The following is a 27,722-nucleotide window of genomic DNA, read 5'->3' as shown; positions in this document are numbered from 1 at the left end:
GCTCACGGCAACACCAGATCCTTAACCCACTGACCGAACCCGCAACCTCATGGTTCCTAGTCAGATTCGTTAACCACTGCGCCACGACGGGAACTCCCTTAAATAGTTCATTTTTTTTAAAGCCCATTACCATTATTTTCTATTCCATTGTTTTCAGGGGATTGTGACTGGTAACTCTTCTCTACATAAAATGTTTACTACAGGAAAGTATTTACTACATTAACTTCTACCCTTCTCTTTTAGGCTTAAAAATCCCCAAAATGCTTTTTACTTTTCACCAAAGGTATTATTATCAAGGTGATTTTTTTTTTTTTTTTTTTTTTGGCCACACTTGAGGCATAAGGAAGTTCCAGGACCAGGGATCAAACCTGTGCTACAGCAGTGACAAAGCTGGATCCTTACCCTGCTGAGCCACCAAGGAACCCCTATTATCAAGCTTTTGATATTTTTGTTACCTTCAGCATGTTCTGTGTTTTCTACTGGCTGTGGAAGCTAGACCCAAAGAGAAACAGGGATCAAATCAATGGTGAGAATACCGATCAGCAAGGAAATACTTGGGCTTTGTCCGTTGGTCCCACTTACACTAGTTGGCAGGTAGCTTGTTGGTTTAAGAAGTCAGGCTACTGTTTACTCAGGATGAACCATCATTTTTAAAAAGTAACAATAATTTTAAAGCAATTCAGTCTTTTTGGCTTATAAGAATTTCAGTTTTACCATTGTCTGCCAGATATTTTTACTTCTAACCTTGATCTTTCCTAATGCTGTTCTATTTCAGGTGATTTCTTCATTTAAGAACTATTGGTAGATGGAAGCTTTTCTTCCAATATGTGACCTGGGTGCTGCTGTATACAGTTATCTGTGCATTAATTCATCCCTGCCCAGCATCTCTCAAAGTGCACTGGGGTATTTCTTAAAAAAGCAAATTCTTAGACTCCACACAAGACTTGGTGTGTAAAAACTGGGAAGGAGGGGGAGAACCTAAAAAATAAGCATCCTTGGTAATTTTTAAGCATGCTTTGGAAAACAAAAACAAAACCAAGAAACTACCAGCCAAGTCTCTTGCCCCTTGTAAAGACAAGGTGTGGCCAGAACAAGTCTGGAGTTTTCCACTGGGCAGGGCCACTCCAGTTCAGCATAATCTACAGCATAATCTGCCTTGTGTAGTGATCCAACACATGGGCAATTCCTTAGCTGCCTTCTTAAATTAGGAGGACCTCGTTAGGACTAGAATGAGGCATCTGCTAAATTTAAGAAGTGATTTGTCCTTTATCTATTTGACCAAACATTCTGTCACAAAACATGACATTAATAAAGGAAAGCATGTTCCTTACAAATACAGGACGTAGAGAAAATTGTCCCAGAACTCTTAAAAGTAGAAAAACCAAGCTTGCAGGTATATGGCTTTTATTTTTCAACCCCCTTTTCTTTTCAAATGGTATATACTACATGGCTTTTCTCCCAGTCTTCTGGAAGCTCCTTACTCTTTCAAGAACATCCAAATGATTAGATAAGGACAGCCTGCCACTGTCTTATGAGAACAAAGAGTGGGAAAAAGCATTAATTTTTCTTTGAGTAACAGAAGTCACTCAGTCCTACTGATAAATGAGGTTCAATTAATGATTATTGAACATTCATACAATGGGTACTTACACATTCTTATCATGTCCTGACCCTCATATCTAACTCATCTTAGTCTGAGTTCTCTCTTCTCAGCAAGAACCAGTAGCAAAACCAAAAGCAGAGCTGGCCTTGGACTGATGCCAAGGTAGGACAGTGCCAACAGATTCCAAAATACAACCCATCCAGTGAATGAGAAATCAAGGCAAACCAAGAAGGCCACAGACCTCAATAAGGGTTCTTTAAGAAAAGGACGTAGGGGTATAATCAAGATCAAAATCTATGTAGGAGGTAAAACCCCCCAGAAACAAAGGAGGTTTGCAGTTATTACTGAAAAAAATCAACATGACCCACATGTTCCTAAGGTATGACCTTTTCAAAGGTCCTACACTAGGCCTCCCTGATGCATCTCCCTAGTTTTCTGAACCTGGTATTTGACCAGCAAGTTTAAAAGATAAATTGTATCCAACTAATTTTAAAGCTGAGGAGACACATTCATAGAAGTTAAGTGACTTGCCCAAGGGAAGGAACTGAAGTTCAAGCCTCCCTCCAGACCCTGACAGCCTTCCTTCTGCTTCACCGGGCTGCCCTTGTTGCTTCTCTTGCAAGACTTCCTGATTCTGTGCATGACACTGTTGTCATTCTCTACTCCTCCTGCTACTCCTTCCCCACTTTTATGTCTGCTGTGCTACTCTTCAGAAGACTGACCCAATAGTTCTCAATTTAAGACTCTCAAAGGAGTTCCCGTCGTGGTGCAGTGGTTAGCGAATCCGATGAGGTTGCGGGTTCGGTCCCTGCCCTTGCTCAGTGGGTTAACGATCCGGCGTTGCCGTGAGCTGTGGTGTAGGTTGCAGACACGGCTCGGATCCCACGTTGCTGTGGCTCTGGCGTAGGCTGGTGGCTACAGTTCCGATTCGACCCCTAGCCTGGGAACCTCCATATGCCACGGGAGCGGCCCAAGAAATAGCAAATAAAGACAAAAAAAAAAAAAGACTCTCAAAGCCAAAGGTCTATCTACATCTCTCTTTCTCCCTTCCTTTAGAGAGGTATGTCACTGAAGAATTAGGCCTGTGTTTTGCAAAGGAATAAAACATGTAAGTGAGATTATAGGTATTTATAGGGATGTGTGTAAGAATTGATAGGAGAATGCCAGCATGTCCAGAGAGACTTGAAATTCCCCCCAAAATATTTAAGTTTTCTAAATTGTGTTAGAAGCCAAAAGATCATCAATTAACCATGTCAACCTGCAGGATACAATAAATACTCATAAAGATATTCACTGGGTATAAGCAGAGTGTTTCTTTCTTTTTTTTTTTTTTTTTGTCTTTTTAGGGCTGCACCTGTGGCATATGGAGGTTCCCAGTCTAGAGATCCAATAGGAGCTGTAGCTACTGGCCCATGCCACAGCCATAGCAATGAGGGATCCAAGCCACCTCTGTGACTTGCACCACAGCTCATGGCAACACCAGATCCTTAACCCACTGGGCGAGGCCAGGGATCGAACCCACATCCTCATGGATGCTAGTCAGGTTCATTAACTGCTGAGCCATGACGGGAACTCCCGACCATTTCTTGATTCTTAATACATACGTATTATTTCAATAAGACCCTGTCCTTATATGGTGATGTATATTGTTCCTTAAGCAATATCACTACAAATGTTACATTATTTTGCAATTTATATAACACCTTAACATCAGTTATTTTACTTGATTCTCATAGGAGTTTTGAGAGAAAGTCACCCAGTTACTATACATCATGAACAAGAGAAGACTCAGAATTTGAACCTAATTCTGACATTATTCTGTCATCCTCTGCAGTTCTTTCAAAAAAGAAAGAGTACCACTCTACAAGAACCTGCAAAAGGTTGAAGAGAGAACATCAGAAATTGTGATCCAAACTGGGGCAGCTGGGAAGCATGATGAACTTGCAAGAGATGCGTGCTCACAGAATAGGCAGAGCCAAAATATAGGTCAATGGGCACTCAGTTTTAATTATTGTGCAGGAAGGAAATTAGTCATTTCTACCCAGAACAAGGCTGGAAATGTGGTCTTTATTTCCAGCTGCATTACCTAGAGAACAAGATGTTCTTAGTTTAAGTGAAACCTAGGACTGCAGACTTTCTTAGAATTAATAAATATGTCTTTACAAAAGAGGAAGGAAGGAAGGGGCAGGGAGGGAGGGAGGAAAGAAGGAAGGAAAGAGGGAAGGAAGGGAAAAAAGAGAGATTAGCACATACGATCTGATAGTATCATGCTTTCATAGATGGAGTGAACACTCCAGTTATTACCTCACAAAATGAGGAAACCCCCTTTTCTCTCCATTTTTCTCTCTCCATACTGGAAAAAGAATGCTTTGATTGCACAAGCATTTGGCAGAATAAGTCTTTATTTTCTACACAGTTATCCTAGACTATTTGTGTGCTTATCTATAATTTTAACGGGCACAGGTCTGGAATTAGAGAGAACAATTGGGAAACAAATGCAGTAGACCAGGTGAGAGATGTTGAGGCCCAGGAGGGGGCAACAGTAGAAATGAGCAGAGCTCCTCATAAGGTGAGTGATCTGGGGACTGACTTAGTGACCAACTGGAATCAGCACCTGTTTCCAAGTGATTGGCAAGTTATGGATCTCAGTGAGTCTCCAGGGAATGGCCTGTTCCATTTTCTCCTAGTGTTCTTTCCCCTCGCCCATCTTCAGGGTTTGCATTTGACCATGTTGAGGCCCACAGCAGCTCTGTTCCTGCCTTCTGCTGCACTTATCCAGTAAGCAGTCACAAAGGGGCTAATAGTGTGTTAAGAGAGGCCACCACACTCTAAGCATCCAGTATAGACCATGGACCAGGCATGATGCTTAACTACTCTATGTCCACGATCACATTAATCCCTCATCACAACTCCTTAAAAGGACTGTGTTGTCCCACTTCTCCATACAGATTAAGATAGTAAGGCTCACAGCACTCAGCTGACCTAGGATTTGAATCTACATTTGTTTGACTTCAAAACTTTCCACCAATCAAATTACCACCAGGTCAAGAAGGCTAAACACAAGAAACACCTAGAAAGATAGAATTTAACACATAAACATGTCTGGATCATAGACAGTGGATATTCATGTGCCCTTGAGACAATAGGAACATGAGTGATTGTGGGAGGGTGGCATTATTTACAGAAGGTTTTTTAAGAGGAAACCTCCAGAGCTATCTCTTAAAGAAAGTGAGAGGCATAGACTAATGGAAAGGTGAAGGCTAAATCTCTGTGACCAAGGGAATAGGACACCATCAGAGGTGCAGAAGTGACACATGTGAGGGGATGGATTCATTGCCTTGGGAGTATTGAGAGAAATAAAGAATGAGTACTTCGCTCTCATGAGGCTGAATGTCCCAAGGGGATATCTTAGAATTAAATTTGGTACTGGAAAGCAAAATACAAAAATCCTTCTTAGACCCTGGGACACAAAAGATCTCATATGACTTCAGATTTCTATGCTGCATGTTTTAAAATTTCCTCTCACCCACCTAGCCCTCTTCAGTTGATCTTGCCTCGGGGTCTGTGTTTTCACTCTATCTGTCTCTGACACTCTTCAGTTTCCCCTAATATGTTTAGCTGACTTTTTCCAGTAAAGAATTAAGTGTCTGCCAAGCTGCCCCTAGAACATGCCAGCTTCAGCCTCTCTTGTCCTTTCTTTCCTGTTCTCACCCTCCCTCTATGCATTTCTTATTACTTATTCTTTCAGAATTGTTTCTCCTTCTCCTCATGTGCCCCCCCCAAACCAATCCCCTTCCTACATTATTGCCTCTTCTTTGCTCCTTCCTTCTACCCTTTAAGTGTTTTCCTCTCTTTCTAGCCTTTGCTGGGAAACCAGAAGCTAAATTGTGTCCTGTCAAATCTTGTCCTATCCAGAGAGCCTCAGGAAATATTATAGAATAATCAGAATGTGAATAATGTAAGCTACAATTATTCCTAGACAAAGAAAGCTTCAAATTAGAGATCCGTAGTCTAATGGATCTTCTTGTCTGCTCCCATAGTGGCCAGAGTGGTGGCTGGCAAACTTAAAGGGTCTTCAGATTCACCCGGGGCCCTTATTAAAACATAGATTGCTGGTCCCCACACCCAGAGTCTCTGATTCAGTAAGTCTGGGATGGGGCCTGAGAACATGATGCCAATTGCTCTGGTCCAGGGGCCACGTGTTGAGAACCCCCAAAGTGGGAGGATCAGCAGCTGTGTGGTCGTCAAGCCTCAGCCATGCATGATCACAGTTGGGCAAGGGGTCATAAGAGAGAATGCAGTTTTGTTCCTTGTCACATCAACATAGGGGTTGATAGAAGCCTAGGGAGCTCTGGATAAGGGATCCAGAGGATGTGCTGGGGTGCAGCATTGAGGGAAGACAAATGGGGAAAGCTCTGTGTTGTAACCTTCTGGGAAACACCAAAGCCGGCTCCAAGCCCTGTCATCTACCCTCCCTCCGGCGATCATGCGTGGAAGCAGCAGAAGGGAATTCTCAGGATCCCTTTGATCTCTTCCCAGTCCTCAAGTCCTCTGTCTGTTTATCTCCCTCCTTCCCTGGCCTCCTCCTCCCCTTGTTACCCCCTGCCCAGTGGATGAGTCACTCCCCTTCCGCCCCACCCTACTGCCATCTGTTTTTCTAATGATGGCAGAAGATGAGCTATTTTGTTGGCCCAACCATAACAAGGCACACTCCTTGCTAGCATTTTTCCTGATGCACTCTCAGAATGCTGTTTTATTGGTATCATTTCCCCACCCAGTTTTCCCTTTGTCTCAGATCCCACCCTTTCCCCCTCTTTGGCCTCGTGTAGATCGCAGTTTCCCAGAATTAGAGATGCAGAAGAATCCAGGAACTAAAGGCATGTGGGTTGGGCATGTGTGTATGTGGAGGGGGAAGGGCAGTTAAACAGCTCTCTCTAGTGCACAAGACACAGCCAGAATGATCGGAGCATTGTGACGAAGTGGCTCAATTACTTGAATGTGTGTGTGTGTGTGTGTGTGTGTGTGTCTGTGTGAGAGAGCCCCCATGACAGAGCCTCCCTCGGCAAAGCTCTCCCTCATTCTTGATTCTTTCTTACAAAAACTCCTGTTAATCTAGTTAAGGCATTCACAGCTCCCTAAGTCTCCCCTTGGTAGGGGAATCTCCTGTGTGAGGAAGTAAATAGGATGCCTTGAGATAGTAAAGCTCTAATTTGGGTTAATCAAGAGTGGACTACAGGTCCTCCTCAAAGGTCAAGATGCCTACATGACCCAGTAGGTGAGAAGCCATAGGGACTGGTGAGGATGGTGCTGAACTGGAGGGCGTCTGCTCTTCACTCAGATCCAGCTAATTGTTGCCGCAGTTGCCAGATTTTCTTGTTTTTCAAGAGAAAAATCTTTGCACAAAGAGTCGTCTATTTATTTTTATTTGGGGCATGTGTGTGTGGGGGGGGGGTGTAATGTTACATATAGGCATATGAATTCTATGTGAAAATCCCAATTTTTTAAAGCATTGGCAACTAAAACAAAATTGTTTTCAGACACCGCTCTGGCCAAACCCCTGTCTGTGGGCCATCCATATGCAAAACTCTGATCTAACTAAGCTCAAGAGAGGCCCAGTTAGAGAATCCTGAAACCATAAATAAATCTGACTTGCTTTTAACTTATTATTTTTTTTTTAAACAAGTCATTTAACATGGAACCCTGGAGATTTTTACTTTAAAAGAAAAGCAGGCAAAATCAGACATTCTAATATTGTAATTTAGGAATTATGGAACTAAATTTAAGAGATGAAACAAAGGGGGTAGGAGCAGGGAAGGAGTAAGCTCCTGAAGCAGAAGGACTCAGGTCTCTGTAAACTGAGCAGATCAGAGAACTCTGGTTTGGATTTGGGGAAGGGGAGAAGGCTTACCTCACAGGACTGGATGCAGTTGACCAGGAGGGGGTCTGGGTGCCACTGACGCCGCCCAGTGCACACGATGCTCTGAAGGACAAGATGAAAAGAAAACAAAAACAGAGTCGCCTGGTCAGTGAGAGAAGGGCCAAATCCTGAGCTTACCCCACCAGCCCAACCCTTTTCCTGCAGAGGGAGCCCCGCTGGGCCCCATGAAGAGGTCCAAGACTGGCCTCTGCTCTTTCCAGGGAGCTGCTAATCCTGCCAGATGGAGCCAAGGTAGGAACTCTTAGCAGAGGGAACTTTTCATCCTTTTCAAAATCTTCACCCTCCCCAGGGTATCAAACTTTACATAGTGTCTTTGTGGTTAAAAAAAAGCATCCTCAATACTATAATGAGTTTAATTTGGCTGGAGGAATAATATTGGTTCTGCGTGTTCTGAAACTTTAAATAAATATTACAGGAAACTGTGAGATGGCTATGTCGATCAGGAAGTACCATGGGGTTTTAGAGGATGAGAAAGAGAGCTCCCTAAGAAGAGTCTTGAATGGAAAATAGGTCTCAAGGACCCTAGATCACAAGATGTGAGGGCCCAAGCAAGGAGTGTGGGCCAAACTCTCTCCACAACTCTTGTTAGTACTATTTAACTTCTCCCTGTGGGAAGTCAAAGAGGGTCCATGCACTGGACAGACAGGGTTAGCATGAAACCCCCAGGACTCAGAATGGCACCGACATCAAGCTGGTGGGAGTATGAACAGGTGTTTGCGTTAAAACACTGGTAACTCTCTGATTTCCAGGATCCACTTCCCGATGTGCCTTTAAACAAATATTCTTTGTTGAAGAATAATTCATTTTCATGGAGGTTTTTTTTTTTATTTTAACTTTTCTATTTTAAGATTTCAAAAGATACACTCCAGGAAAAGAGAAAGTCCTATAAGAGGTTCCAAAGAGAAAAGGAGATTCTGTCCAGAACCTGCTACCAACACACCCATTTGTGGACTTTGATATCCACATTTTATATTCAGTACAATGGAAATTCAGGACAATCAGAAGAGTAATAACATATTGTGAATATGAGTTTTACATAAAATAGAACCTCTGGTAATTGAAAATTATATATTCTAGAATGCTAAGACTATGCAATAATCAGATTGGAGACACTTGCATATGCTAACATGTAGGTATAGGAATATACGCCTCATGGTCAGTTATGAAAATGGAAATCTGCAGTATTTCTAGAGTTGTGCTACTACAAACTAAAAGTCCTCCTTCACATCTTCCCTAAAGGAGAAATAAATACTTTAAACCTCCCAAATTTTGATATTCGAAATTTTATACTGTAATAATGTATGTGGTTTTGCTTTGCTTAAGACTTTGCTAAAGTTATTATTGCACTAAAAAAAGGGATTATCAAATATATACAGTCATCCCTTGGTATCCACAAGGGATTGGTTCCAGGATCCCACGGATGACAAAATCCAAGGATGCTCAAGTCCCTTATATAAAATGACATAATTTACATATAACCTTCAGGCACATCCTCCTGTATACTTTAAATCATCTCTATATTACTTGTAATACTAATGCAATTACTTATAATACTTGATGCAAAATAAGTACTATGCAAATAATTGTAAATACAATGTAAATGCTATATAAATAGTTGCCTGAAAGCAGCAAATTCAAGCTTTGCTTTTTGGAACTTTCTGGATTTTTTCCCAAATATTTTTGACCCACAGTTAGTTGAATCTGAGGCTGCAGAACCCACTGATATGAAGGCCAACTGTATAGGATTATACAAATATATAAGGTAGACACAGTGGGGTGTCCAGCCAACTGAAAAAGTGAGCTATTCTCCTGCACTCAGAGCCACTTAAGCAGAACTATTTGCACATGAATGATGGCTCAGCTACCTGGAAATGATTCTTGTTTATGTTCTAAACAGGTTCCACTAGAACTCTATTTACCAGTGGTCATGACTTTCATTATTAAAAAAATTCAATGTTTCATACTTTATTGCTGTCACCAGGTAATGATAATGTCAAAATGCAACAACTTGAACCCTTGAAATGCAAATACATGGCAAATGTATTCCTTCCCATGCACTGGATCCACTAAGAACTTCTAGTCCCTGCTCTAGTCAGTCACTCATTCAATTCAGACCAAACATGTCACTCACTATGGGCCGGATTCCCCAGAAGCAAGAGGGATCTGAAAAGCCACCAGTCTCATCACTGCCCTCAAGTTCTCCAAGTCTATTGGGGGGGGGGAGTGGAAAGTACATCATTTCCTACACATGAAGGGATCTTAGTCTCAGCACCCTCACATGAGGACCCCAACCAGAGCTTGCCAGAACACTCTGAACTGACTGTAACAGTTTCTCTTATGCCCTTCATCCCTTCCATCCTATCTACCGCCTCTATACATGCAGGAGTGTTGGTCTTCTAATAGTTGAGAAATTTTAAAAATACATTGCAAAAGGAAAAAAAAGTTAAGGAAAAGAGTCTGTCTTTACCTTCAATTCATTTTCTCCAATGCTCTTTCATTATTTCCAATTTATTTTTTTACACCTTTGTATTTTTATGTAATTTTACTATTATGTAATACACGTTCACAATATAAAATGTAAAAGGCATAAAAAGATACACAATCTACTTCCTATTCCTGTTCTCCAACTACCCAATTTCCTTCTATTTTTAGTTCTTTTTTTATATTGATAGCCTATGTATATATATACATATGTGAAATTGTTTATTTCCTCACACAAATTATAAAATACTATTTCATTTAGTGCTTTCATTTATTGTTCTTTGTTAGATGGTCATACTTTTTCACTTAATGTTTCTTGGTGTTTTATTCATTTTATGGTATGTGAGGCCCTGTAGTCTACTGATTGCATATTATTCCATTGCAAGGATATACCCTAATTTACTTAACCACACCCATATTAATGGATATTTAGGATATTTTCAGCCTTTTGCTCTAACAAACAAAGTTTATGTATAAATCATTTCATACACAAACTGTATCTGTAGGATAAATTCATGATAATGGAGTTGACAATGCCCATCTCAATGATTTTTTAATATTCTACAATTCAGTCTTAAGACTAATTCAGATTGGCGACCTCCTTAATCTCTGTAAAAACTGCAAAAGTTTCGGGTACCCGTGTCATACGTCTTCCTACATTGCAAAATGCTTGAGAATAGGGCCTCTCTCCCACTCATACATCTTATCTCAGTGACTTAGTGAGAGACAACCTTTAACAAGTATTTGTCAACCACTAAATAAGATGTTGTAGCTCTAGGACTCTCTTCCATCCTCTGGCCCATGAAAGTCACTCATCTCCTAGGAAAAAAGACTGCATATACAGAATTAATTGAATAAAAACTTATTGATCAAAATTGGAGGAAAATTTCAAATGTCTTTCAGGTCTTATATTTTGTTTTTTTACTTTTTATTTTTATTTTTTTGGTTTTTCGTCCTTTTACGGCCTCACCCGTGGCATATGGAGGATCCCATGGTAGGGGTCTAATCGGAGCTGTTGCTGCCGGCCTATGCCACAGCCAAAGCCATGCCAGATCCAAGCCATGTCTGTGACCTACACAACAGCTCATGGAAACACCAGATCCTCAACCCATGGAGTGAGGCCAGGGATCGACCACTCAACCTCATCGTTCCTAGTTGGATTCGTTTCTGCTGTGTCACAACAGGAACTCCAGGTCCTACATTTTATAAGCTCATGTGTGGTGGTGAGGTAACAGAGAGAAGTGAAATGGGAAGAAAACTAGTGAGAAGGAGGTATAGAAGGGCTTGGTCCTGCTGAGGTGTGCTGAATTGATTAAACAAGGAGGCCATTACACTGAGTGGCTTTAAAGCCATGGTGGCCTGTGGAAACAAACCAAAATCTAAGCCTGTCAATGCCATAAGCTTATAAATTGAAACCAAAGGACAACCAATCATGAACCACCAACTATGCTTTAAACTATAACTAATCAATAATTTCCTTATTTTGCTCCTACCTTTTCTCAGTAATAAAGTCCCTCCCCAGTTTCTGTTATGGAGCACTCTTAACCACTTCTGGTTTGGTGCTGCCCAATTCAAATCTATTTTTGCTCAAAAGAAAAAAAAAGTGCAAAAAACGCTTTTATAGGAGTTCCCATTGTGGCTCAGCGGGTTAAGGACCCAATGTTGTCTCTGTGAGGATGTGGCTTTAATCCCTGGCCTTGCTCAGTGGGTTAAGGATCTGGTGTTGCTGCAGGCTGTGGTGCAGGTCTCAGATAAGGCTCAAATCTGGCATTGCTGTAGCTGTGGTGTAGGCCTCAGCTGCAGCTCCAATCCAACCCCTGGCCCAGGAACTTCCAAATGCTGCAGGTGCAGTCATAAAATGGAAAAAATAAATAAATAAATAAAAATAAACCAAAAAAACAAGACCTCTTATGTGTTTCACTTATTGTTTAACAGTTTAATATGATTTTCTTATTTTCTGGAGTATTTTTGACACATTATAATCCTACATATTAATTTGAAAAGCTATAGCAAATAACCGAAAGAACAATCTTATAGCCTCTGTGCAGCTTGATCAAATCTTAACATCTTTCTGTATCTGTTTCCAGAGTTTAAGTCACTAGAGATTCAATTAATGTCCCTTCCATATGTCCTTCCAACAACATTCTCCTTCTTTCCTCCCTATTGGTAACAACTCTTTCTGAATTTTTAGATGATTATTTCTATAAGATTATAACTATCATTGTTATACTATTAGAAAGCCACTTCTCAGATGACTCAGCTGTGGACAATTAAATGCCAAGGAGTTGTTTTGAAGTTTTCAAAAGGAAAATTCATGAGAAAATTAGTTTAACGATCTCCTCTTGGTTGGGCCATTTTACACTAAAACAAACAAACAAACAAAAAGTAAGGGGAAAGGAGAAGAAAGAAAGGGAAAACAAGAGAGAGCCAAAGAAAAAGGAGAAGAGACGGCGAAGGAGAGGGAGGGAGGGAGGAAGAGAGGTAGAGAGAGATGGAGGAAGGGAAGGAAAACCAGTTAAGGGTTATTAGGATGGTTGTAGGGCTGTATGAAGGCTGTTGCCTGCTTAAATGACTTGTTTAAAGTCACAAGACCGATGCTTAGCCAACATTAAGGTCTAACACAATATTGCTCAACTGTTTTTTATCAGGAATAGTTACTTGACAGAATGGGCTACTAATCACATCAGATCACAAACTTATGCTGCTGCCCAGGTTTGTGACAATTTCCTTATTACTACCTATGTGTGCATTCCTAAATAAAATACAGAACTGTTTTGCATATTTATCTGGACCATAGCATATTACCCTGCAGTTTAGTTTTCAGCTCCACTTTCCCCCACCCTCCAAGACCCTCTTGCCTCCTCTTCCCTTGAGAAGATGAAATTGATGCCTGAGACTTATTCAAACAGAGAGGGAACAATTCCATGCTTAAAACTTATGAAAAAGAAGATCTTTTCATGACTCATGTCTGAGGAATTTGTTGTCCCACAATGTGTGGCAAGTGTTGCTGGAGCTGTTACACTCAATTGTACCCATCAAGAGGACACTCAAGGTGAGGGGAGGGCAAAGGTTAGGGGACAAGGAGATGGACAGGAGGGTGAGACCAGTTAATAAGAGACTAGGGCTCCTGGAAGACATTATCTTCTTTTTTTTTGCCCTGCTTTTCTTTTCTTCTTAAAACATTTTGGTTTTATTTAAGGAATTATTAATCCTTTGGGGACTGACTTAGGAAAACAAAGTCAGAAATTATAAGATTTGTTTTGACTGAGCAATTCTGTTGAGCTGGGGAGTTTGGAGAGGGATTCCACGCAGTGCTGAGAATCCTTGCAAACCTAACACGTGTGGCCACAGGAAAACTTCCTTAATTTGGGCCTCACTAATTCCTAATTATGATACACTAAAAAAGAAAAGTATTGTTATATCTAGGAAAATGAACTTAGGAAGCAAACTAATAGGGTATATTGAGGTCCCCAGGCTAGGGGTCAAATCAGAGCTACAGCTGCTCACCTACACTACAGCCACAGCAACGCGGGATCCAAGTTGCATCTGTGACCTACACAACAGCTCATGGCAGTGCCAGATGCTTGACTCACTGAGCAAGGTCAAGGATTGAACCTGGATCCTCATGGATACTAGTTGGATTCATTTCCACTGTACCACAATGGGAACTCCAGAAAGAAATATTTTCAAATACAATTTAGAAGAACTCATTTATGTGCAAACAATTGCCCTATTATGTGCAAAAAAAAAAAAAAATCTCTCCATGAAATCTGGTTCTCAAAGGTCCACTTCTTTATAATGAAAGCCAAAACATCGATTTTCCTATTTAAAATTTTTTTTCTTTTTCATTTTTCTTTTTAGGGCCACACCTGCAGCATATGGAAGTTTCTGGGCTAGGGTCAAATCAGAACTGCAGCTGTGGCCTATGCCACAACTATAGCAACACCAGATCTAAGCCTTATCTGTGACCTATGCCACAGCTTGTGGCAATGCTGGATCCTTAACCCACTGAGCAAGGTCAGGGATCGAACCCACATCCTCACAGATACTATGTCAGGTCCTTAACCTACTGAGCCACAACAAGAACTCCCAATTTTCACATTTTAAATAGGAAAGTCGCAAGATATGATAAAACATTCTCTAGACACAGTGGTTAAGGACAATAATAAAAAATCAACCTTAGGCTTTTTGGTTTGCCATGAGAAATGGCTCTGTGGAGGTGGGAACCATTATCTTCTTCAAGCCCTTTGGTTTCATGCAGCAACCTTGTTCTGGGCAAGGGGTGAAATGAGTCACACATGGAGGAGGTCTGGGGATGAAGGTGACACGTGCCTATCCTCAAGACCCTTATAGTTTGGTGCTAGAATCACAGAAAAGAAGAAGAAGAGGAGGAAAACAAAGAGGAAAGGAAGGGATGAGACAAGCCCAAAGTGCCCATTGTGGAACCCGCAGGGAATTCTTCCCACACTATAAGATTGGGTGCCCTAGAACACAGGGTACCCAGCTACTGCCCCAGAGGTGTAGGAGGACAGTCTGCCAGAAGCACCTGTTTCTGCATATGAGCAGTGGTACTGAATGGGCCGTTGGCTGACTCCTGCCAGTCCCAGCTGCCAGATGCCATTGCTTAGTCACCTTGAGTAGCTGGGATTTGTTTGACAGCCAAGAAGGCCTTTGTGTTTGGCGTCTCCTCTTCCTGTCAGGGTATTTCTCTGCTGATGCCATCCGCAGAGAAAGGTCTAAGTCCCTGGGTGCAGGAGGTGAAGAAGATGCCATTATTGCAACAAAGGCCCAGAAAGTCCACCTGGGAATTTCAAACCCTTACTGCATATTTCTCACAGCCAGCATACCCTTGAAATATTTAGAAAAAATAGGTTCATCCTTACTGTCTTCTCAGGCTCATAACCAAATATGTTGGAAACTGTTTCTGTAGTCAGCAGTGTTCCAATAGGAAACACTGAATGGCCATTAATTGTCTTTCCAGCCCCATTTGTAAAAGGGACAGAAAAAGACAAACAAATGACTTACACCTGCCTATCTACACACACACACACACACACACACACACACACACACACACATATTACAAAGTATAAAACTTATAGAACAGTATTTTTCTCTCTTATAGGTAGCGGTGCTATCTTTTCAGTTTCCAAACTTAAAATTTGTACTAGGTGAATTGGAACACTATAAGGCTTACCCCTTGGAGCCCCTGTCTGCTCACAAGCAATGGTGAGGGTAGTACTATCTCTCTTGAAGGGGTGCTTTAAAAACTCACAAGAACCCCTAGAGACAGGCAAATAAACTTCATAGGAACTTAAAAAGTATACTTGATTGTACTTTAAAAACAAACTCTTTTCACAATAAGGAAAAGGTGTCTTACAGGGAAATATTTCTCTAAATTATTTTTGCTAGACTTCACAAGAAGGGATCAGAAATGCGGGAATAAGGAGGTTCTCATGGTTGAGGGAAGTAACTTCTTTTCTATTTGAGGGGCACCCTAACCCAAACATACACCAGGAAACAAAACAAAAGACTACACTGAACAGGGAGATTCAGGGGAAATCACATTGAACTTGAAGTCAGAAGTTGGTTGCACTTCTCTCTTCATTTCTTGAAAGCTGTGCAACCTTGGACAGATCATCTGACAACATCTATTTTTGTCAGTAAAGTAAGAATAATATAATCCTCCCTTCCTAATTTTTTGGTTTATAAGATTCCAATGAAAACATAAATATAGAAAAAAATATATATCATACATATGCAACTTTGAAGGCAATAAAGTGTTATCCAAATATAAGATATCTTTTTTATTACAAAGGATGAAGTCATTGGAAGCAGACTAGAGAAAATGATGCAATTTAATCCACTGCTCTGTAGTCTTGCCAGACACAAAGGTATTTGAAGTATGGGAGATAGCAGGGATTTACATGAAATAGGACATCATCATTTACTAAACAAATGAGCCAGGCTCCAAATAGGTGTGCTTGGACTTAAAATAGTTACGTTGCCAATATTTTATTTTATAATTGCAGGGTTTCTCAAAGCACTACAGTGGAATTAATGGGGTGTTTGTTAAAAGAAAAATGCGGCAAGGCATTGCTAGGCTCTCCAAAGAGGGGAACCCTGTGTCCATTCCCTTTACAAACTGCCCAAGTGATTCTTAAGGACATCACACCTTAAGATTGAGGGCAATAGAGAATATCCTTCAAGATAAATCAATGTAAGTCACGAGGCTTTTACTCAAAGAAGACTTTCATGTCGTACAACTGCTTTGGTTTATAAGGCATTTCTCCTTCTTTATGAGGACAAGCTTACAATTTTCCCACCCTCCAGAGCCAATGAGTGCCACAAAGTGCCAGACATTATGGCATCACTTATGGCTGGTGCATAACCTCAACTCAGAACCTGGGAACACAAAGGCAATACCCTTGTCATCATTTTGCTTCCATTGACTTCTTTCCCTTGCTTCTCTCTTATGATGAAGTTCCTTTTTTTTTTTTTTTTGTCTTTTTGCCTTTTCTTAAGCCGCTTCTGCTGCATATGGAAGTTCCCAGGCTAGGGGTCGAATCGGAGCTGTAGCCACCGGCCTCTGCCAGAGCCACGGCAACATGGGATTCGAGCCACGTCTGTGACCCACACCACAGCTCACGGTAACACCAGATCGTTAACCCACTGAGCAAGGCCAGGGATCAAACCCGCAACCCCATGTTCCTAGTCGGATTGGTTAACCACTGCGCCGTGACGGGAACTCCTTATAATGAAGTTTCAATTCCCTAAAAGCAAAGCAGCCCCTGTAAGCTTTGTTTGTAAGCAATCCTTAATTTCATGACATCTACCAAAGAGTTGCAAGAACACAGATAATAGCATGTTTAGCAACTCTATAACGAATGTTAACTACTGGATTAACCCTTGGTTTTCTTTTGGTATTAAGAATATTGATTTGGGGGTGCAGGAACTATTACTTAAGTTTTCAGTTTTTTAATTTCTGACCTTTGGGCTTTTTTTTCAGGAAAAAATTCGTCTCATAAGGGAAGTTCATTTTGTGAGTTACCTCACTTCTTCCCCTATATTGCTAGAAGCAGCTAATTTAATTGCGTCACTTTCTTTTCACACAGAAATATGACACAAGTCTCAAGAATGCCACTAAAGTAATAGAACCCCTCACCATATTGCAAACGGGGACCCTCCACTACAAAATTTAGTTGTACCCCCCAATCATAAAGAGCATGGCATATTATTACAGATAAGAAGAGGAAGGCAGAGGTGAAGAGAGGCAACCTGTTTCCATCAGGAATGACAACTGATCAAGGTTACCACACATCAAGCACAAAGTTAAGTTCTATCCTTATGTTTCTCATCTGATAATCACACTAACCTTATGAGTTAAGTATTATTCCTACTTTACTTCCAAGGAAATTGAGGCACAGAAGAGTAAAACAACCTAAGTTTATGCAGCTTGTGAATAACAGAGATCATGAATAAAAACACAGGTTTTAAAAAAAATGCCTTCTTTATTCCAACATCTACAGTGTTTCTGAGACAGTATTATCCCAAAACTATGCCTGGATAACCTTCTTTCCAAAACCATGGATTTATTGACTACCATAGTAATGAAAAATGCAATGATACAGACGATAATGTTTGGTATTTTGCTTAAGAAGAAAATAAATTCTGTCTTTTCTGTCTTGGGAGGGCAACTTGAAATTGACAAGGATAGACTGATACACACTATTAAGAAGCCTTTGAAATGTGCCAGTTTGTAGAGAAAATACACATTGACTCCCCAAGTAGAAAATGATGCTACATCAATTTCTTTGCTTATTCAACTAATGTTCATTAAGATACCTACAAAGTGCCCAGCACTGAAAAAGGAACTAAGAATATAAACATGAACAAAATGCTATGGGAACGAGGTAAATAAATGATAATGACTCCTCCAAAGTACAGATGAGAAAGAGGAGGTTTTAATAAAATAGAGAACATTGTTTTCCAGTTTGGAAATAGTCAAGTCTCTGCAATTGGTAACCCTGCTGTCTTCATGAAGAAACGTGAACTGCTCTTCTCTGAATGTCCCAAGCCAAAAAGCAGAGGTGGGAGAACCCCAGTCACTGGAAGGTCTGCACTCTGGCCTCACAAACCTACCTCCATGACTGTACCCACTGGATGCCCTGCTGGGTAGATGGTGAAGAGAATGTAGAAGAGTTCCTGAACCAGTTAATTTCTCAAGTGGTGAAAATGGATTGTACACATCCTTTCCTCCTTTAGCGGCTTATAGAGAAGAAGCCTTTCATCATAGGAAGTTGTCTTTAAGGGACTGATGGAAGGGGTCTTGACCCTCTGGGTCTCCGAGAACACGGGGCAGAAGGTCTTCCTCCAGGGTACCATAATTCCAGCTATGCCTTCACAACGCACAATGGGAAGTGGGACAGAAAGTCTGGAAAGGCCAGGGGATGGGAGAACCAGACAAGGTGTTTTCCTGGCTTTCTTCTTCCCATTCCCACCCGGTCTTCAGGGCGCGCTCACACCTGTGGTGGGCCCCCTCCTGCATAGTGTTTTCATTGGGTTCAATGTCCTAAGAGGTGCTTGCCATGCCCTACAGGATCCTGCCTACCTGCCTCTCCCTTACCTCATCTGTCTAGCTCCCATCTCCCCTCTCCCTCACCTCCACACACACCCTGCGTTCAGCCACATAGAACTTCTTACCATTCTTTACCTTCTAGAATGTTCCTCCCAATCATAGTTTAAGGCCCAGAAGAAATGCTTCCTGGCCCATTGATCTTTCCCCAATTCCCCAAAGATTCCAAGCAGAAGAACTAGCTCCTTCTTCTCCAGTGTTCCCACAGCACTTCTACCATAACCAAGACATTTCCCGTGTTGCATTATTACAAATGTTCATTTTGTAGCCAGATTATAAATCTTGTAAACAGAGGGACTCTCACTTCTTTCATCTCCATTTTCCCAGCACTTAGCCCAGTTCTAGGCACATAGTAAGCCCCAATGAGTGTTGAGTGACTGACTGACTGAATCAATAGGGTCATGCTACTCCCCAGTGCTCACTGCTGAATCATACTTATTTTTTCCTTATTGTCCCACTGTTACACACATCCCTGCAGGTAATACAGAACAATCAGCTGTGAGTAAAAAAGGAGAAATCGGAGAATGATTCCTAACTGAAATGTGGTACATCTCTAGAGTCCATCTCTCTTTTTTTTTTGTCTTTTATTTTTTGCCATTTCTTGGGCTGCTCCCACGGCATATGGAGGTTCCCAGGCTAGGGGTCGAATCGGAGCTGTAGCACCGGCCTACGCCAGAGCCACAGCAACGCCGGATCCAAGCCACATCTGCAACCTACACCACAGCTCACGACAACGCCAGATCGTTAACCCACTGAGCAAGGGCAGGGACCGAACCTGCAACCTCATGGTTCCTAGTCGGATTTGTTAACCACTGCGCCACGACGGGAACTCCGAGTCCATCTCTTGATGACTCTGTGAGAACAGCCTTCCACAGTTTTGTTTATTAGACAGTCTAATAGAGCCACCAAACTCTAAGGCTTTATGACATCCCCACCTTCCTTATTCTAAGAAGAAATAACTTACCACAAGAGCGTCCCCATTTACATCTTGTATAGCCTTTTCTTTATCTTTTTTCATTTATTCATTCTACAAATATTTATTGAGCACTTACTACATACAGGGCAGTGTTCCAGGATCTGGGGATATGGTAGTGAACAAAAGAGACAATAGTCTCTCATTAATGTTCTTATTCTGGTGGCAGAAAGAGGTAATATATAAGATAAAAAAGTAAAATATATAATAGGCATCATCATGATAAGTCCTAAGGAGGGAAGGGAGACAAAATTTTAGGGGAATTAAACTTTGAGACAGAGTAGTCAAAGGAGGCCTCCCTGATGAGGGAAATTTTGATCGAAGCAGAGGAACAAGACCTGAAGATACTTGGGAGAAGAGTATTCTAGGTGAGGGAACCACAGGGCAAAGGCCCTAAGGTGGGAACAGGCCTGGCATGTTCAATAATCAGCCAAGGGCCCCTGTGGCAAAATTAGAGGGAGCCAAGCAGGGCATGTGGGAGAGGAAGTCAAGAAGGCAACGGTGACCATTGGAGAAAAGGAGGCCATGGAAATGAGACCCCAAGGAAGGACCAAACGCATGGATGCTGAACTCAGTAAGAGTAATGCCAGAGGAACTAGGTAAAGTGATTATAAGTCAGGAGCTACAGTGTTCAAGAAATTGGGGGAGGGAGTGATTGGAGGGTCAGAAGATGTCAACTGCATGGATGATGGTGAGTGGTTTATTCTGTTGGTATTAGATTCAAATGTTGGTGATTTCAGGGAGGAGGCAGGGAGAAGGGCTTGGATGTGGCACCAGGGTCAGGAGGGGTGTGAGAAAGTAGGGACCAGTGGGCCCTGCAGGGAGGCAGAGTCCTCAGGGTTTTAAGTGAGGATGGAAACAAATGGAAAGCCGAGAGAAGAGGTTGTAGATGTAATGGATCTGACTCAAGATTGACTTTGAATATTACAGGGCTCTGGGAGAGGCTTTCAGGGTTTAGACAGAGTGGGAAATGGAGGCAGGAAAGGTAACTTTTAAAACTTAACTTCCTTTAGTCATTCTCTCCCTGTTTTCACTTTTATTTGCAGCTTTTCTAATTTATCTTTCCCTCTCCAACCTTCTTTTATCTTTATTCATTTATTTGGCTTATCCTGTTTTCCTGCCCTACTTTTTTTTTTTATTTGTAGCAATTTTCTCTTTCAATTTTCTTCCTGTATCATCATTCTCTATGTCTCCAAATCTTCCTTCTGTATTATTGTTTAAACTTTCCTTTGGATATGCGTTATTTTTTTTTCTACAGCTTTTCTCTTTTTTCTTCTTGATTTTCAATCCTTCTCTCTAGAAACCAACCCTGTGGTTACTTGCTTGAAAGCCTCTGAAATTACCCCAAGGAACATGCTGTCGGTTGAGAATGGCTGAATAGTCTTACATCCTTAGCACATAAAAATGACCTGTTCCTCACCTGGACTTTGACAGGTTCCATCCAGTGCTCCAGAGCGTCAGCAGTGACATTCTCAGGAAGAATTACGGGATCACTGGGGGGGATTATACATGATGGGGAACACACAGCACCTGAAGGAACAGAAATTTACAACTTGAATGTCCCGCAACTTGGTCTTCATCCTGGAGTCATTAGCTTCGGTTTTTCACAATCAGTTTCTGCACGGGTCATCTCATTAACATGGTCCTCAGCAGGGCTGACACTCATCTACTGTGAATACCTGTAGGAATACTCCTACACTAATGAGTAAGAGCCACTGCCTCACGTTAACTCCTTGCACCAAGTGCCCTGCCTCTTTCTCTTCCAACATACGCTCTCCAACATAGAATCTCTGGATCTCTGTCTGACCCAGCAAAGAAAAGTTTAACTCCTAGTCTTGCAGGTCTCCAGGACCCCACTCCAGGATGCTGGCCAGCCAAAGCCTATCCCAATTGGTTGATGCCTTTTAAGTAATTTTTATATCATTTCTGTTTATATGATTCCTGAAAGCTTATAACTGCAGCATCTACTACCTATGAACTTTACTAGCTGGGGAAAAAAATGGCCCAAATCCGAGGACAGATTTATGCGGTCTGCTGCACTGAAGATCATGACACTGGTAGCCAAGAAACCTCTGTGATTAAAAAAGAAAGCAAGAAGGAGTTCCCGCTGTGTAACAACTGGATCCCTGGTGTCTCTGCAGCACCGGGACAGAGGTCACAACTGTGGCTCCGATCATCCCGATTATCCCTGGCCCGGGAACTCCACATACTGTGGGGCGGCCAAAAAAAGTCAAAAGGGGGAGTCAAAAGTGGAGATTTTGGTCACATGTTGGCCTTTTGAAGGAAAATCTTGCTTAATTTCCATGAATGTGGCATATCTGTGTCTTCTAAAATTCTATTCAAGAAGGCACACGCTCAGGGTTTCTTATTTCCTCATCTAAAGATTGGATGACTTGAAGTCTTTGTGTGGAATCTAAATAACATTAGGCCATGGCAAGATCTTCAAGGACAAGTATAACAAAGAAATTTAATTTAAAAAAAAAGATTTGATGATCTCCAAGTTTATTTCAGCTCTTACCATCTCTGTTCCTGTTTTCCAACAACTTGTATAATAACTCAAAGAGTTACATGATTCTTAAAGATCCCATATATGGGAGTGTATGATATATTAAGATAGAAATTAGAGGGTGGGGAAATAAGTATTTTCTCCATGAGACACCATGGAAGAGGCATAGTCTAAGCCTCCTGCTACTCCTTGCCCAACTACGAGATTCCTCAGTGCAAAGAGCAACTCAAAGACGGTAAAGAACATTCTCCAAAATGAACAAGCTTTTGCATTAACTCAAATTTTGCCTATTGGCATTTACAAGTTAGAATCACTTATGAAATTACTCCTTGCTGGTGATCAATTATGAATGTGTCATAAAACTTAGGGTTTATCTCACAAGGTTTTCCCACAAACAGCATCTAGCATTTCTCTTCTCTGTGATGCCTAAGTCTAGCCAGAGCAAATTTGAGTCAACTTCACTTTAAATCAGCTCCAGCCACAGAGACCATTTAACTTCAGTGACTTCATTAAGAAGCTGCCCCTGGGTTCTGCAGCCTGATTTCCCTGTACAGAAAGAATGGCAAGCAAATGCCACCTTGAATTGTTCTTTTCGGGAACTCTTTCCTCCCATGACAAGAGTAGGGAGCATGGAGGAGGTACCCAGCACATGGGTTGTGTGTGGTTACATGTTTCCACCTTTCCTTTTGGAACTACAACTCGTGCCACCAGTCAACCCACTTTCAGTCAGCAGCAAAATGGGTAGCACAACCAGACGCCAGACACGCAGCTCAGCAGCGGCACCACCACTACACACGTGTGGAGGAGACAAAAAATAAATTTGTCATAAACTTCATTTTGACTGAAGCAGCCTCAGCTGCTTGCATTTCCATCCACTCCTCGGGGAGAACAATGGATGTGATTCGAGATCCAGCCAAGCCTAGTAAAAGGATGACCTGGTAGCAGAATTCAGCGTCCCTTCTGAAACATACCAATCCCATATCCCTGTTCACACTTGTACTCCACGAAATTCAGCTCCGAGGTGGGTGGGGGGCATTCCCCTTGTAGGTTCTCACATAACTTGAACTCCTCAGTCCATAGTCCCTCCTTTGTGCAGAGGATGGGATGCTAGAATATCAAAAGTCAAAAACATGTACATTATAGTTTTGCAAACTACTTTTATTTTACTCTACTATTTTAGCATGGTTGATTTACAATGTTGTGTTAGTTTCAGGTGTAGAGCATAGTGATATATATGTGTGTGTGTATACATATATGAATATGAATATTTTTTCAGATTCTTCTCCCTTATAGGTTATTATAAGATATTGAGTATGGTTCCCTGTGCTATTCAGTATGTCCTTCCTGGTTATATACTTTATATGTAGTGTAGTGTGTTTATGTTAATCTCAAATTCCTACTTTATCCCTATCCTCCCTTTCCCCTTTGGTAACCACTAACTTCTCTTAAAGTGGGGTCAAAAGAACCTGAACTAAAAGACACTATTAAGATAATAAACCATATTGTTACTGACCGCCTCCCCCCTCCCAAGAAAAAGTCTAGACAAGCTTTTGTTGTTTCGATGCGAGGGAATCATGAACAATTTTTAAATTAATAAAATTCATTAATAATGTGTTTTCCAGAGTTCCCGTTGTGGCTCAGGGGTAACGAACCCAACTAGTCTTCATGAGGATGTGGGTTCAATTCCTGGCCCTGCTCAGTGGGTTAAGGATCTGACACTGCCATGAGCTGTGGTGTAGGTCACAGACCCGGCTCAGATCTGGTGTTGCTGTGGCTGTGGTGTAGGCTGGCAGCTATAGCTCTGATTCGACCCCTGGCCTGGGAACTTCCATATGCCACAGGAGCAACCCTAAAAAAAAAAAATAGTGCATTTTCCCTCTGACATAAAGATACAGTGAGCTATTAGCTGTGGCCCATGTATTCTGAGCTAGTTTCTGGAAATTCTTTCCTAGGTGGTGTTGTTTTGCATTGATCTAGTCATCCTATCCCACAAATGCTGCTTATGGCAAATACCAGCTTTTTGTTTGTTTTGTTTTGTTTTTTTCAAGATTATTTAGCCAGTGAAGCTAACTCCTAATTTTTTTGAAGCTGCCTTTCTCCTTTCAGCTTGAATGGATGCATCATGGTTGCTTTTGATCTCACCAAAGTCCTATTCCCTTTCTACACATGTGTGCTGGTTTGTGTAACTCTTGGCTTGTCATCTCCCGGAATCACAAAGTATACTATATGCAGAACACAGAGAATAGCATTAACTCACCAAACCCAAGAAAGTAAGATTTTAGAATGATAGCTAACTCTCCCTTCATCTAGCCAATTCCTTGAGTCCTTAAACGATCAGTGCAAACAGATGTGTTTGATTTCCCAGGGGTCTCATTTCAAGGAGTGTTATTTTCACATCTGTCCTGCTTATCTTGGAGTACTGGACACTGAGATAAAGGTATGTGCCAGGAGAGCAGTCAAGGCCATTGATCTTTGCCTAGGAAGTCTGCTTAACTTCCTGTCTCATGTATGTGTGTGGTACTTGAGAAGATTCTAAAATAAAATGGATTTTAGTCACATAACCATGATAAGACTGTGGTTGGTTTTTGAGATCTCTTGTGCCAAAATCCTAGGGAAAAAGGTAGTCCAACAGTGCTTTCAGCTTTGCCTTTGCTGAGGAATTCGTGTTCCTGATCAGGACTCTGCTCTATTAAAAAATATAATAAGCGTTTCTAGCCAAAGCAGGTCGGAGGAAATCACATTGCCAAATCAGAATCCTAGCATTTTTGTAATTTACCCAGGGACTCAACCCATAAGGTTGTTCTTCTTACCCAAGATCAAGGTCTGAAATAAGGAGAGATTATTCCAAAAAAAAAAAACAACATGGTATCTTCTGAATTCCCTATCAAATAATCTCAACACCCTTGGTTAGTATCCCGACTTAGTAAGGCCCTGCCTGTTGGGATTCATTTAGATCATTTCTGCTCAATGTTCTTGGATTGGTCCTCAAGAGCAGAGCACAACCTGATCTGAAATAAAGTTAAGTCATCCTTACCCTTTTACTTTCCTGGTTACAGTTGAGCACGCACTGGCTGTCGAGCTCAAAGCCATTGGTACATTCATACATGCCTTCAAAGACAGGAGAAGGGGGCTCACACACCACTGGGAGGCAGCTGCCTTGCTCCCAGATTCCACCCTCCAGGCACTGGATCTTCAGGAACTTGCTGAGGAGACGTAAAACAAAATAGCCCATCAGCATCCCTCAAGAAGGTTTTGGGGGAAAACTGGACCCTCAGTGGCATGGGAAGAGGATTAGCAAACAGAGGCAGTCGATTCTTGTTAACCAAAGGTCCTACTCCTCCAATCTAATCTCTGTCATGGAAGTGAAAATAGTACTGTGCACTCAATAGCAGTGATAGCCTTAGCTGTTGCAGACTAATATTTGATATATTACTCTCCAGAGAGCCTGATCACTATCAGTGTAGCATCTACATCTTTTCAGTTAGGCTTTCTTTAAGCTCTCCATCTTGGAGCAGTCTGACACTTAAGTGCACTAGGAAGTACGAGGTAGGATGGAGTACAGAAAAGATTATCACACACTCAAGGGGACTATCCAGAAGTCATCTGAGGATCATCAGTGTTAATATGGTCATGTAATTAATGAAGCTGCCAATATCAGTTAGTTCTCCAGAGAGGGGAGAAGATATAGCAGTATCAGCTTTCTTAAAACAGAGGCTCTTACTCTGAACTTCAGAAGGGCAAGGGGCTTGCTGGAAATTAATACATTGATTTTGTTTCCTTAAAAGGCCATTTTTTTTTCTTGGAAAGGTGTTCATAACTTGCTTTCATCAGATTCTCAAAGTAGACCTGACTCAATACTGTCCTGGAAGAAGTCCCCTCCCTTCTCATGCGCAGATATGGCCTCCAACCAGAGAGACTGCATTCGAGGTAGACGGTGGTCAACAGAATTAGGTCTTGCTACTACGAACTTTATTCCATTTCTCTTCTAACTTGCTGCCAAACTGAAGATGCTTTCCATTTTGCTCTTTTAATGCATCCACTTCTGATTCAGAATATTAATGGTTACAGATAAGCTTGTGATTCTAAAATAGAAATAATCCTTTGGCCATAGAGTCAACCATATGGTGGCCTTAAATTATTGTTTTCTAGTAGCATAATATCTTTTTTTTTCTTTTTTTGTTTGCCCCCACTGCATATGGAAGCTTCTGGGTCAAGGTTCGAATCCGACCTGGAGCTGTGACCTATGCCACAGCTGCAGCGACACAGGATTCTTAAACCACTGCACTGGGCCAGGGATCGAACTGGTACCTCCATTGAGACAAGCTGTATCATTAAACCACTGAGCCACAGAGGGAATGCCCAATGGTACCTTTTTTAAATTGAAACATACCCACCATCCACACACTTTTCATGGACTCCTGCACTTTCATACAATGCCTCCTGCATGCTTCCCTAGGATTCTAACATTACACTAGTAAAACGTTCATCACATTATTTTACAAATGTGTAGAAGTCTTCATTTTCCACTAGGTTGGAAGCTGCCTAAAGGCAAGGATCGTGTCTAATTCTTGTTTGTTTGTTTGTTTGTTTGGTCTTTTTAGGGCCTGCAGCATATGGAGGTTCCCAGGCTAGGGGTCGAATCAGAGCTGTTGCTGCTGGCCTACACCAGAGCCACAGCAATGCCATATCCAAGCCATGTCTGCAACCTACACCACAGCTCATAGCAATGCCGGATCCTTAACCCACTGAGCAAGGCCAGGGATTGAACCCGCAACCTCATGGTTCCTAGTTGGATTCGTTTCCGCTGAGCCACAATAGGAACTCCTAATTCTTGTTTTTAATTCCCAGTAACTAAAAAAAAAAAACTGTTTTATATTAGCCATTAATTGAATATATAGCAAATTAAACAAAATTCAGTGTGTTAGGCACACTGCAGAGCACTTTATATATTTTAACAAACTGAAACATCAGAATATCCCTAATGAAGTAGTATTATCATTCTTATTTTATAAAGAAACATGCAGAGATGTTAAGTAATTTGACCAAGATCCTACAGTGCAGAATGCAATTTATTTCAAATAATTTAAATAAATTTTAATAATTTAACATATTTTAACAACATCCACTCAGGTGTTCATGAAGGAGTCTTTACTTTAATATTAAATAGTTATTTAGAGTCATGCCCTTATTCCCAGTAATATTTTAGAAAAGAATTCTGATTTTATGACTGGAATTCTTTAACATCATAGTTTATGTGGTCATATATCTACTATCTGTTAATAATAAATGCTATTTTTGAGGTATATTTCAGGTGTTTGGCAAGACACCTACATACATTATTTCATTGAATCCCCCAAACAGCAGTTGAAGGTAAATATTATTATCCACATTTCAGAGAAGGAAACTGAGCCTGAGAGATTTAAAGCTAGCTCAAAGATCCACAGTAAAAGCTGCAGACAGGACTTGGTCCCAGATCAGTCTGCTGCCAAAGCCTGTGGTCTTTCCTGGGTCAAGTTCAACAATATGTTTCATACTTTGCAATCCACTTTGAATATCAGTAATATCTCTATTCTATTGAACAGCCCT

General features: G+C 41.3%; 1 protein-coding gene across 2 annotated transcripts in view; it reads right to left on the bottom strand.

The window, feature by feature from the left end:
* PAPPA2 (pappalysin 2) overlaps positions 1 to 27,722 on the bottom strand; it is a 273,676-nt gene that overhangs the window by 35,637 nt on the left and 210,317 nt on the right. For both annotated transcript variants that reach the window (XM_047753714.1, XM_047753715.1), the window contains 4 exons: positions 25,171 to 25,339; positions 23,108 to 23,243; positions 21,051 to 21,160; positions 7,512 to 7,583 (listed from right to left, as the gene is read on the bottom strand). In XM_047753714.1, the coding sequence (XP_047609670.1) occupies positions 7,512 to 7,583; positions 21,051 to 21,160; positions 23,108 to 23,243; positions 25,171 to 25,339 (487 nt within the window). The remainder of the gene's footprint in view (positions 1 to 7,511; positions 7,584 to 21,050; positions 21,161 to 23,107; positions 23,244 to 25,170; positions 25,340 to 27,722) is intronic.

The sequence above is a fragment of the Phacochoerus africanus genome, chromosome 11 (assembly GCF_016906955.1).
Source record: "Phacochoerus africanus isolate WHEZ1 chromosome 11, ROS_Pafr_v1, whole genome shotgun sequence".
NCBI lineage: Eukaryota > Metazoa > Chordata > Mammalia > Artiodactyla > Suidae > Phacochoerus > Phacochoerus africanus.
The sequence above is the reverse complement of the archived record's forward strand: the minus strand, read 5'-3'. Positions and strand labels throughout refer to the sequence as shown.